Raw genomic sequence first — 14,376 nt, forward strand, 5'->3', positions numbered from 1 at the left:
GAAGTAATGGACGTCGATCATCGCGCCTCCTATTGTCCTGACGGTCATCTTCCCTTTTCCTTTTAGGAGGAGCATGGGTAGAGGCTTCCTCTATCAGGACGTATTTTTCGGCTCGATTCAGCAACTCCTCTAAGTTGCATGGGGGTCTTCCGGCGATAGACTCTTTGAATCTACCCGGTTTCAAGTTCTGCTGCATAATCCCGGAGAACATGTCTTGCCCTACACTAGGGACTTCATGGACGGCTTCTACAAAACGCTTAATGCAGTTACGTAGCGTTTCGTTATCTCTCTGTACTACAGAGAAAAGATGAGCTGGGTCTTGGCATATTGTTTGTTGATGGCGAATTGGTTGGTGAACCGGGTTGATAACCGAGCGAAGGTGTCAATCGACCCTATGGGTAGAGAGTTGAACCAATTCATTGCCCTCTTGGAGAGAGTGGTGCGGAACATTTTACACATCGCAGCATCCGTCAGGCCATATAAATCCGCCATGGCACTGAATTTCTCTATATGCTCATGTGGGTCGGTGGTCCCTTCAAATTGAGGTAACCCCGAGATCTTTACTCCTTGAGGTAATACCTCGTTGAGAATGTCTACGGTGAAGGGACTGCGTCTTGTTGGGACAGGCATTCTTTCACCCATTGGATTATTTGGTTGGGGGAAAAGATTTTGGCGAGACATTCTGATGTTTACCTCGCCTTCTCCCTCATTAAAGAGAGGGACTCTCTGTGGTGACACATTCCCCCGTGGGGGTGAGCGCTGACGCTGCTGTATGGGCTGTGCCCCTCGGTGATTAGTAGATAGCTGCACTCGGGACCGTGGATCCGAGGTAGAGGAGGAGACACTTATTTGATTCTGGATTGGCGGTGGGGCCACAGGTGGCACTATAGGTGGAGCTGGCGCTGGTATCACATTGGGAGCGTTTTCTCCCATCGTGGCGATATATTGAGTTACGGCCTCCGTAGCGGCGCGAGTTGAGGCTTCTGCTATCATGCGTTGGAGCGCATCCTCGGTTATTTAAACCGTTCGAGGAGCAGGGAGTGGTGGATCGGCGAGTGGTGGGTCCCGATGAGGGATCGCCTGAACCTCGCGAGGTGGATCTGCAGCACGTGGAGGAAGTGGCTCCACGACACGTGAAGGAGGTGGCTCCGCGGCACGTGGAGAAGGTGGCATGCCAGATCCTCCACGGACTGGGAGGTTATTAGCTGTGTCATTTTCTCTCCGAGCTGACGCCTCAGGAGGATCTTGTTGGCTACGTGATCTGGTTTGCATCATTCCCACAGACGGCGCCAATATGATGATGCTCAAATATATCTCACCTAGGCTGGTGTAGAAAATGAACTGGGAGAGCAAAGCGGATCAGTAGCTTGACAACTTGATGATCCTGAGGTCCCTGCGAAATGAACACACGTGAACTACGCCGGGGGTTGATCCGGCGGAAACCCCTCCGACGCTCAAGTCAGATATCCGGATTGCGGAGATGGTAGAGAGAATTAAACTCTAGCTTGTTCGTGAATAATGAAAAACGTACCTTTACAAATGAGCAAAACATCTATTTATATGTCGTTGATTGGGTTGGGCTTACTCTGTTGGGCCCAAGCCTTACTTTGAAGGTGTTTGGGCTTTCGTGTAGTGGGCCTAATTAGTAGATGAATTTGAGGGCCCATTGGGCCGGCCCATTTAGGTATATCAATGGGCTTTTTCAGACCCAATATTTGTAGCTGGATTTGGTTTGATCCAATCTTTTTTTTAATATTGGCCAATTGTTCTCTTTTACGCATCAAAAATTAAATAATGTCTAATATTTAAAAGAATGATTTGCTATTATGTCGTTGTTGATTCCTGTCGATGCACGTGTTAGTGTCTATAATGTCGTTGGTGATTATTGTTGATAAAAAAATGATTTGCTCTTCTCCCCCTCTCCATCTCTTCTCTTATGCCCTTGTTTCTCCCCTTTTTTCATAAGTGTCCTAATTTTGTCAAATTCGTTGTGAATATACAAATTCCTGTTAAAAAAAAAAAAAGTAATGTCCTCGTACTCATCTAACAACACGACAACGAGGAGGAATAATACTTTCAAGGGACACTTGGACTTTAGGTATGCAAAGCCTCCTCTATGCAAGTGCAAATTGAGATTAGGTATAAAAGTGGTTCAATTTAGTCCAGACACAAAGGGTAAGTTGTACTATTCTTGTCAAGAATGCAACTTTTTTTGCTAGTGTCATCCACAAAGAGCGCTTGAGGTACGCTTGGAATGCATGCCCAAGATTTTCAAGATGAGATGGAAGAGACAGCTGAAATTTTGTCAACAGCCAGGTCTACAAGGGTTGATGGAAGAGATGGAGATGAAAAACTTTTGCATATTTCATGGATTATAATTGCATCATTGTTTATCATCGCGGTGATTCTGTTATTGAAACTCTAGAAAATTGTTGATTGGTTTATTGTGTGCCAATGATGTAATGGATGAACATTTTCAAATGATGTAAATTACATTTAAAAATGATGAATTGGACGAAATAGCGAAAACTTCAATATATATTAATTAGCATTTAACAAACTAAATGAAAATTAATAAATTAAATTAAGTTAAAAATAAAATTAAACCTTAGATTCGCCGCCACCCACCCCTACCCCGTGCACCTGCCGTGGATGCTACCTCCGTCTGTCTCCTCTCATACTCCAACACTTAACCTGGGACCCAACCTCACAGGCGATCTAAACTCGTTTATATCCAATATTATAAAGTGTTTGTAGGTATGGTTTTCAGCAAATATAAGGGGGAAAGAAAAAAGGGATGTTTTTTTTATATTGGTCATTTTTTTGGTTGTGGCTTTAATCGATATATTCGCCATAGTTGAATTTATAAGCAACCAACTGTCAGCAATTATTTGTAGCCATTTTTCTATTAAATTAATTGAGGGGTAAATGATATTATTCCATATTAGTCTATTTTATTTTAATGTAATAAATAATTTTAAGAGAGAAGGATAGATGCGTATGTATGTAGACGCATAAATTTAATATAATTTATATTATGTTATATTGAATTCCAAAATTATAATTTATCTTGCAAAATAAGTCATGGAGATAAATATCAATTAATCTGTGACCAATAGAATTATTTCTTTTCTTCCAAGTTATAAGAGATAATTATCAATTTAAAGAGAGCCAACCAAATCGTGGCACGTCATCAAAGAAGGCTAACAAGAACTCTTATTCTACCACTATAAATATGGACTTTCCCTACATAATTCAAAACACAACTCAAGAAGAAGAAAAACCATATAGGAGACAATTCTATGTACAATATTCAAGTCATCTTCATCAAATCGAAGGCATTCTTCATCAAATCAAGGCGTTAAAGCAAATCAAGATTGAAGATTGAAGGGCGAAATCCATCAAGAACTCCAACATCTTCAAATCAAAGTTCGTCAAAGTTCAGCGTTCGATCCAAGATTCAAGTCGCAAGACCCTCGGAAAACGTTATTCACATTTAAAATCAAATCCAGAGAAGATCAAGTCAACGACTCAACTCCGAACTTTCAAAGTCAACTATATATTGTTCACGAGAGAAGAATCAGATGATTAAATTAGTATTTGTAACCTGCGATGTTTATTTTTAATTCAATAAAATTATATTTATGCGAGTTTTTCTTGTTTGATCAATCTTAGATAAGAATTTGTTGCTACAGCGTAATTGCTCAAATTATTATTTTAGTTATTTTTCTAGGAAACCCAAAATCACTTTTTCATTCAACGGTTCACATTAAATCTATTTAAAATGAATGGTAATTTAGGGGGTATCTGACCTCAACAAGTTTTTGAGCGATCTGACGCTAGAAAAATCCATGTTACTAGTAATGTATAGTAATGTGTAGTAATGTACACAGTGTGTAGAACACTTGAAGCAGATGTCAAAATCATCAAACAAATTCGTCTACAACTTCAACCAATTTTTTTGACACCTTCATAGAGAGGTTCAATGGTTTTCATTATGCTGCAGTTGCAGAATCAAAACAAAAAGAATGTGCAAATTAACAAAAATTGAAGAAATATCAAAACACTAAAAAATCGACAAACACTAAGTGAGAGAGAGAGAGAGAGAGAGAGAGAGAGAGAGAGAGAGAGAGAGAGAGAGAGAGAGAGAGAGAGAGAGAGAGAGAGAGAGAGAGAGAGAGAGAGAGAGAGAGAGATCATAGTTGTGAATTACTATGATTTTTTTTACCAAACCGTCAATGACTCCTCACCCCAAGTGCCTCCTACCAAAACTCTAGCCGTCGCTAACAACCCAAGGTTCCGCGCTCTCAATGAAAAAAATTCTAGAAATAAATCTGACAATAAAAAATTGAACGAAATTGCAATCAAAATATATATCTCGACGAGAAGAATCCACAGTGGGTAGCCCGTCAAATTCCGACTACCGGAACACAAATTACACCTTCGGCAAGACCGACCGTCGTCGAAATATGTACCGACTCTAAAACAATTATAGAAACAAATCCAGAGATCCAAACTGTATGAAATCGCCATCAAAAGAAAGAGCTCGACAAGAGGAATCTAATGGTAGTTAAACCATCGAATTCCGACCACCGGAGAAAGACAGAGTTATGACTCCAAGAAGTAATATCGCCGATTGGAGACCTATGGGAAGGAAATTTGGATCTGAGAGTTGAGAGAGAAAGAGAAAGAGAAAGACGGATGTGAATAACTAGGATTTAAAAAGGCATTTTAAGTACTTCAAAGTGATTAGGGGTATCCCGAATTAATATTAAAATGGAAGAAGTATACACCAGGATTTAATTTCCTTGGTGGTTAGTTTCAAACATTTTCCATATAAGCAGTCCCTAAAATATTCCCATATAAAATTGTATATTCACCCATGTATAATTTGTTCCCCTAATGCATCTTTTCATTTCATTATAATCACGCGATGTAAGGATATATTTGTTTTTGTTTTACAACTTTGATTAATGAAGACTGTCACAGGAAAAGCGATGATGCCATTTCAAACGCCACCGATTTCCAATTTCAGCACACATACAAGTGGAGATAATTACATCAAATGTGAGTCTCTGCACCAATTAAAGACCATACATTTTATCAAACAATTGGTTCCACATTAAACAAAAGTAGCACACTCCCTCCGAGACGAGTACAATAAGCCCTTCTGAATAAGAGCACAAGAATCAATCGGCATCTCCGTTTTTTTCCACATCAAAATATCAGACTCAGTGGCAAATTGGATAGCACAGAATTGAGATGGTTCTTCTTCAGCTTTCTTCTTCGACGATTCATTCCCCTGCATATCACCACCAGTCACACGCTTTTATACATATTCTATCGATACAAAGTTAATAAACAATTTTTTTTTTAGAATCTTAAAATCCAACGAATCAAACTCCAAGAGACGGCAAAAATGAAAAAAAAAAAAACAGAAGAGCTTGAAAATTCAATAATACACGTAGATACTGACCAGTACTGGTTATGCAGGACAAATTCATCGGTAGGTGTTCTTTTTCCATCATCGTTTCTATTCCAATGGTAAAAAGCATGTGTCCTATTTTTTATATCCAATGTCGCATGCCCGTAGCTTGCTTCGCGAAATGCAGAGTAATCTGGCTGGGGATCCCTAAATCTGATGAGGCAACACATGGTATTCAATATTAAATATTAAAACCGAATAATCTACACCTAAAAAATCGTCACATGTGTAAGTTTTTACCTCAAAGCAAGACCTTCCTGGTTTCCTCCATCGCCAATAGTTATGTAAACAGGAGCCGATTTGTCGGGTACAGGATAGGCAGGACCATTAGACACGTTGTATCTTGTGTTCGATATACGGTACTGAAATAAGAAACAGTTTATTTGTCATGAAACTCTAAAAAACATAATGCACTAAAACATTTTTTTTATTTTTATGTTTATATAATATATAATAAACAATAGGATAAGAGACGAACCGATCTTTCATATGCATGAACGTGACCAGCAAAGACAACATCAACTTTAAAGTTACAAAACCAGCTCTCGAAGACGACTCTCATGCTTTCCCCCTCCATGAAATGAGCCTCGTTGCTATTGTATAACGGAGAATGCACCAGGACTATAAGCCAAGGAGTTTTCTCTCTGTCAACCCTTTTTAACTCTTGTTGAAGCCACTCCCACTGTGGTGTATATTTTACTGCAACGATGAACCAAAATATTAAGCAAAGTAAGACAAGTCATAAAACTTTTAACAAGACAAGCAAATGTAATTAAAAAGTCTTAATCGGATGAAAATGACTAAGTAACTATTCAAGATCCTTAAGTGTAATGAGCATTAGGATAAAGAAAAACTTAAATCATGATCTTACGGTTTTACACAACCATCCATTGAAGTATCAATCTTAGAAAAAATTATTTCTGTTTATTGTAACAAATGAAGTATCAGACACAGAAAAATAAACGAAAGATGTAATAATGAACAATGCAAAAGTTCCAGGTAAGGGTGCACCATAGTAACACAACAAGGTTATCTTACAAGTCGAATCCTAGATGTAGAAATATAAGAAGGCGGGCCTTCTCTCCATCGAAAGAAATGAGATTATCGCGGATATAGCACATTCAAAAATTAGCCAAATTTCCCCGATGTAGAGGCAATCAAGAAAGCTGCATAAGTGAATATATAACCTACAGAAAAATGGGCTAATCCAAAAATGCACAACGCACGTGTACGTTACCAGTTATGAAAATATATATATAAATAAACTTCTCACATTTCATATTTGTAAAACTATTTAGAACAAAAAGTCATTCGTAAAAGAAAGAGAGAAGCAGGTCTGGTTTAAAACAATTCAAAACAAAAACTAACAAAGTTACAAATATGATTTTGAAGAGTAACCCTCAAACTTTCATCACAATCACATAGGTCATTATGAAGTGTTCAGTGCTTTTCATTATTATTATTATGAAAATAGAAGAAATCGTGAAATAATATACGCTGTTAAATACAAGGCTATGCGTTAACAAAAGATTGGTCGAGAAAAATCAAATCATTAAAGCAGTCGAAAATAAACGATTTTAAAAAAATTGTAACTTTGATAATGTGAAATCATGAGCAATAGGTGACGAAAATGATATGAGGATATACTTCTTGGACTAAACAAATTTTAAATAAATAAAATGCAAATTGTTGAAGAGACCAGCGCAATAAAAATATTCCCAAAACTACTAAATATTCATCATTGTTAAAGACACTGATTATTCAAATAACAGTTATTGTTCATATTAGTAAGAATTTACAGCCAAGGTAGAGAAATGAACAAGTTCAGAATAGCTCCCTTAAGAAAGGTAACTACTTCATGCATATTACGAAAAATCCATACCAAGTCACCAAAAATGAAAGAAACGAAACCAAGTGCAAATGTGCAAATAGTTTACCAAATGGAGAGTAACTGGACAGGACAATAATATGAGCAGACGCCCGTCTCACAGCATACCAGAGAGGACTGCTGCTTTCACTAGCAAGATAAGGTGTAGGATATCTTTGAAGATAATTTCTGAAAGGAGTAACTTCCCCCTGGACATTTGAAAGAAGTGGTTATGAACAGAAAATAAAAAATCCTATATGTTAAATTATGTATGCAGTAGCACTATAAAGACACGAGTCAAGTGATATCAGGGTAAGAAATATTACAAGAGAATCAAAAAATGAATGGAGATAAACAAAAGTTTCTTGTTTGGTAACGTTAAAAATAGTTGAAAGAAACTATATATGCTGCTTTATGTTTCCAGGAAGATATATCAGAAAAACGCAACAGCTTTTGCATGTCCAAACCGATTCTCTAGAAAACAATGTCTATGTTTGCTCATATTATGCCATCGTACAAAAGGCAGTACTATCAAGAAGTTGGTTTTCATATTTTCAGGTGGTCTAATTTTCGCAAGGAAGAACAGCTACAGTGACCAAAATGAAGGAAATTTATATAAAAAGGGGTCACATTTAAGTGACTAGATATTTAACAGGAAAAGCTTCTGCAACTGTGAATACAGGCAAAGCAAAATCAAATACATGGCACATATCTGAAGAAAAAACTATGTTTAATCAGTGGAGTGAATATCGAAACAAGTAGAATTAAATCCATGATGTTTCTTAAAATAATTCAATTTCAAAATATGTGAGTTGCATGCTTTACCATATATGGGAAGTACTCTATTTCATGATTTCCAGCTGACCACATCCATGGGTGATATGCAGAGCTACGTTCATTAAAACGACCCCATGAATCCCAGCGAACACCAACATCATGATATTCATATCTATCAGCATATGAAAGATCTCCAACAAATAAGATAGCCTCAGCACCACTCTGCATACAATGCTCAATTGTCGAAAGAGAATTATATGTTTGACCAAGATCACCTGCAATAGACAATAGATGACATTCAACCAAAAAAGGGAAGGAAAAAAAACTATGTACTATGCCAATGTTGGTGACCACAAACACACATTAAAGTCGCAGTAGTGGAGAATCTTTCACAAATGTAGCAATTTAAGTTGAAAATGTCACTCACATGTGTGGATCCACCACTTGTTACTAGATTTAAGTTCAACCATAAGTGTGCAGTTCGGAACCAAGCTAAATCTGTGCACGAAGGGTAACAACTAAAGGAAAGTTTCGTCCCTCGAAACTCTCTTTGAGAATTCTTATGATCTCCCAATTAGATATTTAGCTTATGCACTAATTCTGACTACTTAGAAATTATAACTGTCATATCTGCTTCTAAGACTTGAAACTGGACAGTGGATAACCTATGTGAACAGAAGCGCTGATTTGATCAAGTATTATGCTCATAAAGAAAAAAATACCAACATGTTATTTTTTAGTTTATCCAAATGGGCAACAAGATTTTTTATTATGTCATGGTTATTTACAAATATTTAAAAATATGATAAATGTTTGTTATAAATTTTATGCGCTTGAATTTTGCCTATACATATTTATTAATAATTTATGTTATTGATTACATGTTTGGAATTTATATATTTTTAATGGCTTAAACTTTCATCTTGTGTATGCGCAAGATTAGTCTCTTCATAAAAATTTGATTGTGTAGTCTCTCTTTAATCAAGATCAAGAAAAAAGACTAGCTGAAAACAACTTCAAGAAAAACACGAGACGAGTTCAAGCTAATGAAAAAAATATATCTAAAAGAACTGAGTTTGAGCTTATCATCATCAAGCCATGAGGCTCGATTAAGACCCCCACTATTAGACTAAGATGTTCACCCTACATTAGAGTTAAACCATAACTTTCAGGCTCGTGCAATAAATGGTTTTCCTACGTCCCAGTCTAATACTTAATCTTGAACACTAATAAGGGAAAATACATGCTATTATTTGTACTACAGACATGATGTTTTGCGATATTATTGTTATCACTTTTAGAATACAAAGCTGAATGCTCGTTATTTCAAGAAATTAGGTATTTAGGATTCGAAAATGAAGGGGGAGACTGACCAATTATTCCAAACTTGTAAGGAGAATCTGGATCAATTGGCGGTGGTGTTTGGAACCAAAACATTCTTGAAGAATCACCATCTCCAACCTCGTAGTAATACTTTGTGCTATACTGAAAAAGGGAACATCTATCTCGATTAGCTGCCAGATATAACAATACTGCTCTATGCATATTAATTCAATTGATGCAATTTTAAGGCATTCACATTCATTTAAAAATTAAAATGTGAAATTGAAAAATGTGCTCCTTGATTCAATGTGCAGAAGAATCTTGGTCATCGATATCACAGAAAATTAGACTATTTAATACAAATCTACCTGAAGACCATCAATCAGGCAGTGATGAATATATCCAGATGTATAGTTGTAGAAGGTATAGTTGTGTACTGTCCCTTCTGCAGTATACTCGTATTTTCCTTCTGACAAACCGTAGCTAACTTTGTTGGACCCCGGTTCATCAGCCGTTACCCATGTGATAATCACAGCCTTCCCATCATAGTCACCCTGTGTAATGTGCACCTGAAACAAACAAGAAGCGTTGTCAGAATTTCATACAAACTTTTCATTAAAAAAACTAAAAAAAGAAAATGATAGAAAAAGATCCGTAGTTGCATATATCCTTATACTTTATAAGCACCAGTTTCCGTACTTTATAAGCGAACTGGGCGGACAAAAAATGCTATTGGAGACTAAACAAGCTACACCTTGAAACCGTGTTATTATACATTTTTTTTTTTTTTAATTTTTGTTCGGGTAAGTAGGATTATGCAATTTTCGAGAAAGATGGAACTTACTTGCTGTGGTGCATTGTAACCTTTAGGGACCGCAAAAACTTCATTGTCGAGGGGAATATCAACAGACGGAAACTCGTTACGAACAAATCCACTGGTCACCCCACCACTCCCATTGCTTATGCAGCTCAACAGAACTGACGATAAAAGCAGCAGTTGAACCAGCATCGTGGCCTTATTCCTAAACATTGTCATCAAAATCATACATCATCAAAACATAGCTCAATCAAGGAAGTCAAAATTTCCGAACATTTCTCAAATTAAATCATTTAAACTCAGACCATATAATCATTGAGTAATATATATAAAAAAAACAAAAAAAAAAGCATGTAATATTGGAAAACAATCAACCACATATCAGAACATATAAAAAAATCAAAAAAGATTCAAAATACAACACTGAATCAATGATCTATATCAGGGCAATCAAAATCGCGTATATGAACAAACCCTAAGAATTGGGATCGTCTAGATTATACAGAAAAGTGATATACAATCCGATGACATGCTTCAAACTTGGGCAAAACAATCATCGACGCAATTAATTTACGGAGATTTGTGCAGCAATTCAGATCCAATAATGCATATACACAATACACGCAAACATATGAAAGGAGAAAGCACGTGGTGTACCTGAAATTGTGAGTTCTGCTGCTGCTGCTTTGGATCAAAAGGAGTAGTTTATTGATTATTTAATTGAATGAGTAAATGTAGTAATAATGTATTATTATGGATAAATTATTAATTATCAAAACAAAAAAAGTATTATTATGGATTAGGCGAAGGTTATGTGTTGATTTTGGTGGCCACGACATTGGGTTGCGGAAACCATTGGTGATCCGACACGAAGAAATGGGCGGCCATATCCTGTAAATTGTAATTCAATTCAGAAAGCGATTGTGTGTGTTTGTGTGTGTGCGCACGTTTTTAATGCTTCCCAGCTATAATTTAGCCCATGTGTTTGTGCGATTGTTTGTGAACGAACACCAATTCTTTTTCAGAAATCCAAGTCAATGTTTCGCACAATTCATTTGGTTCTCGGAAACATGTTTTAGAAAGAAAAAGAAAAAAAAAAAAAAAAGAGAAAATATTGATTTCATTTTGAGGAAATATGTTTTGGGGGAATAATTTGAGAATGAAAGTAATGTTTGTTTGTATTTTGGAAGGAGACAAAATACACTGTATGAGTCAAATCATGTTTAAAGGTGTTAGAAAAAGGTATTTTTGAAGAAAAAAATTGAAAGGTGAAGTGATGTTTATTTGTTTTTTAGTGAAGACATTTTTTACCGTAGCAGTCAAATCATTTTACTGTAGAAGTCACATCACGCCTGAATGAGAGAGAAACTTTTGAAATTGTTTTGAGAAAATGATTTGAAAAGTGTAATAAGTCCCATTTTGTTTTGGGGAAACAATGAAAACAAAATAAAAACGGTTCTAAACAAAATAATAACAATGTTTAGTTGTATTTTGTAAGTCAAACAAATAGTATTGAGAAAAATATATTTTGAAACAACAATTTAAAATAGCAGTCTTTACAAATAAGCTCAATCAATGGGTACTTATTCATAAGGAGATCCAGATTCTAGATGATAAATGCTTTTACAAAAAAACAAAGTTCACATATGGTCTAGAGGTTTGTAAAATAATAAAATAGTCTCTCATACTTTAATATGTTCCAATTTCGTTCTTTAATTTAATATAACCTCAATTTGTCCTCAAATTTCACAAATTATTCAATTTTGACCCAAAACACATTTTTATGGACAATTTCGTCTGTCACCGCCGTTGACCGCCGGTCTCCGGCGTTGACTTTTTTTTTCTTCCCGATTTTTCCGCCACCAGTTTTCGGAGTTGACTTTTTTGATTTTTTTTTCTTTCTTTCTTTCTGTAACATTTTTTCAGTTTAAAGTTTAAACAGCAATATTGTTGTGATTGACAGGAATATTAACTAAATTACTGTTAAACACAGTAAAATTAACTATATTACAGTTTAACACAGTAGTATTGTTATATTACTATGAGTGACAGTAATATTACTATAACAACAGTAATATTACAATAATAGACAGTAATATTATTACGTTACTCCGTGAATAACTCAAACAAAATAATAATATTGATGTGGTTGACAGTAATATTACTATAACAATAGTAATATTACCGTCAACCTCAGTAATATTATTGTGTTTACAGTAATATAACAATAATAGACATTAATATTATTATCGTTACTCCATGAATAACTCAAACAAAACAAAAAAACCCAAAAAATAATAATATTGATGTGGTTGACAATAATATTAGTGTGTTTACAGTTAGTTTACTGTCAAAGACAGTAATATAATTACGTTGACTTATCAACAAATCAAACAAAATTAAAAAAAAAAAAAAACAAATAAAATAATAATATTACGTTAATTTGTTGTCAACGGTAGTACAATTACGTTAATGTATTGCAGTGACAATATAATTACGTTAATTTACTGTCAGTGACAATATAATTACCGTTAACAAAATTACGGTCAACGTTTAGCGGCAGACGTAAAAAAAAAAAAAAAAAAAAAAAAAAAAAAAAACCACTAAAAAAGTGTCAACGCCGGAATCCTACAGCGGGAAAAAACAGATCAGAAAAAAAAAATCAACGCCGGAATCCGGCGCCAAAATACATTTAAAAAAATAAGTCAAATTGAATTTTTGTGGTCAAAATTAATTAAATTATGGCTACAATTAAGAATTGAGTGTAAATGGTTGGGAGTAATTTTGTCATATACATGAATTTTTCATTTATTTATAATAAATATTAAAGGGATGCACTTATCTTATCTTATTAATAAAAGGAAGGTTGTTCTGGTGAAACCCTAGGGTTTTTTTTTCCCGCTCATTTTATGGCTACATTTGTCATTTAATTATTTTTTACTTTTATTATTTATTATTTCAATTTTCATTTAAACTAATTACGTATCTTTTAATGGCTACATTTGTCATTTAATTATTTTTTACTTTTATTATTTATTATTTCAATTTTCATTTAAACTAATTACGTATCTTTTAATGATATATTATTGTGTGATGAATTCTTTTATACCATTTATTTATTTAATTTTTTTTTATTTCAATTTTCATTTAAACTAATTTTAATGATATTTTAATTCTAAACTAATTACGTTTTTCAAGGAATTATCCTGATTTTCTTGCTACATTTGTCATTTAATTATTTTTTACTTTTATTATTTATTTCTTACTTTTATTATTTTATTATTTCAATTTTCATTTAAACTAATTACGTATCTTTTAATGATATATTATTGTGTGATGAATTCTTTTATACCATTTATTTATTTTATTATTTTTTTATTTCAATTTACTATAAATGAATTTTTTTCCGCTCATTGGATAGTTACAAATTATAATTGTCATTTATTTAATTAATTAGTTTATTGTTTTACTTTATTTAATATAATCAATTTTAATAAATCCGTTAAGTATCCAGAATTTTTTGCAATAAACTTACGTATTTCATTTAAACTAATTTTAATGATATTTTAATTCTAAACTAATTACGTTTTTCAAGGAATTATCCTGATTTTCTTGCTACATTTGTCATTTAATTATTTTTTACTTTTATTATTTATTTCTTACTTTTATTATTTTATTATTTCAATTTTCATTTAAACTAATTACGTATCTTTTAATGATATATTATTGTGTGATGAATTCTTTTATACCATTTATTTATTTTATTATTTTTTTATTTCAATTTACTATAAATGAATTTTTTTCCGCTCATTGGATAGTTACAAATTATAATTGTCATTTATTTAATTAATTAGTTTATTGTTTTACTTTATTTAATATAATCAATTTTAATAAATCCGTTAAGTATCCAGAATTTTTTGCAATAAACTTACGTATCTTTTCCCGCCAAAATTGTCATTTTACTTAATATTAGTTTGATGGAAAAATTATTTAATTGTTTAGAAAAATATTTGGTTCTTATCTTATCTTATTAATAAAAGTAAAGTTGTTCTCTTATTAATAAAGGCAAGGTTGTTCCTGCTAAACACTATGAAATTTTTCCTGCTC

The 14,376-nt window shown here is 33.8% G+C and overlaps 1 protein-coding gene across 4 annotated transcripts; it reads right to left on the reverse strand.

Annotated features, from left to right (window-relative positions):
- Nucleotides 1-4,890: 4,890 nt before the first annotated feature.
- Nucleotides 4,891-11,464, reverse strand: LOC105955011 (bifunctional purple acid phosphatase 26). Of its 4 annotated transcripts, none has more exons than XM_088824909.1 (10): nt 10,927-11,464; nt 10,297-10,474; nt 9,821-10,021; nt 9,503-9,614; nt 8,178-8,404; nt 7,423-7,561; nt 5,964-6,184; nt 5,726-5,847; nt 5,477-5,638; nt 4,891-5,302 (listed from the first exon to the last, which is right to left on the reverse strand). In XM_088824909.1, exons 2-10 carry the CDS (start codon nt 10,459-10,461, stop codon nt 5,218-5,220), a joined length of 1,434 nt encoding a protein of 477 aa, XP_088681035.1. In that variant the 5' UTR covers nt 10,462-10,474; nt 10,927-11,464; the 3' UTR covers nt 4,891-5,217. The 4 variants fall into 4 exon arrangements, with proteins under 4 accessions (XP_088681035.1, XP_088681036.1, XP_088681037.1 ...); XM_088824910.1 differs by having other exon boundaries at nt 10,744-10,936; XM_088824911.1 differs by having other exon boundaries at nt 10,788-10,929.
- Nucleotides 11,465-14,376: the final 2,912 nt, after the last annotated feature.

This window comes from Erythranthe guttata, chromosome 10 (assembly GCF_056151865.1).
Source record: "Erythranthe guttata isolate IM_541 chromosome 10, IM_541, whole genome shotgun sequence".
Taxonomy (NCBI): Eukaryota; Viridiplantae; Streptophyta; class Magnoliopsida; order Lamiales; family Phrymaceae; genus Erythranthe; species Erythranthe guttata.

What these genes read in the sequence shown, in the direction of transcription:
- LOC105955011 (XM_012978712.2), bottom strand. Translation starts at nt 10,482, where the DNA reads ATGTTTAGGAATAAGGCCACGATGCTGGTTCAACTGCTGCTTTTATCG. An exon ending in GTTACAATGCACCACAGCAA is followed by an intron (nt 10,022 to 10,296) that starts GTAAGTTCCATC and finishes TGTTTGTTTCAG; the next exon opens with GTGCACATTACACAGGGTGA. An exon ending in CAGGAAGGTCTTGCTTTGAG is followed by an intron (nt 5,639 to 5,725) that starts GTAAAAACTTAC and finishes TTGCCTCATCAG; the next exon opens with ATTTAGGGATCCCCAGCCAG.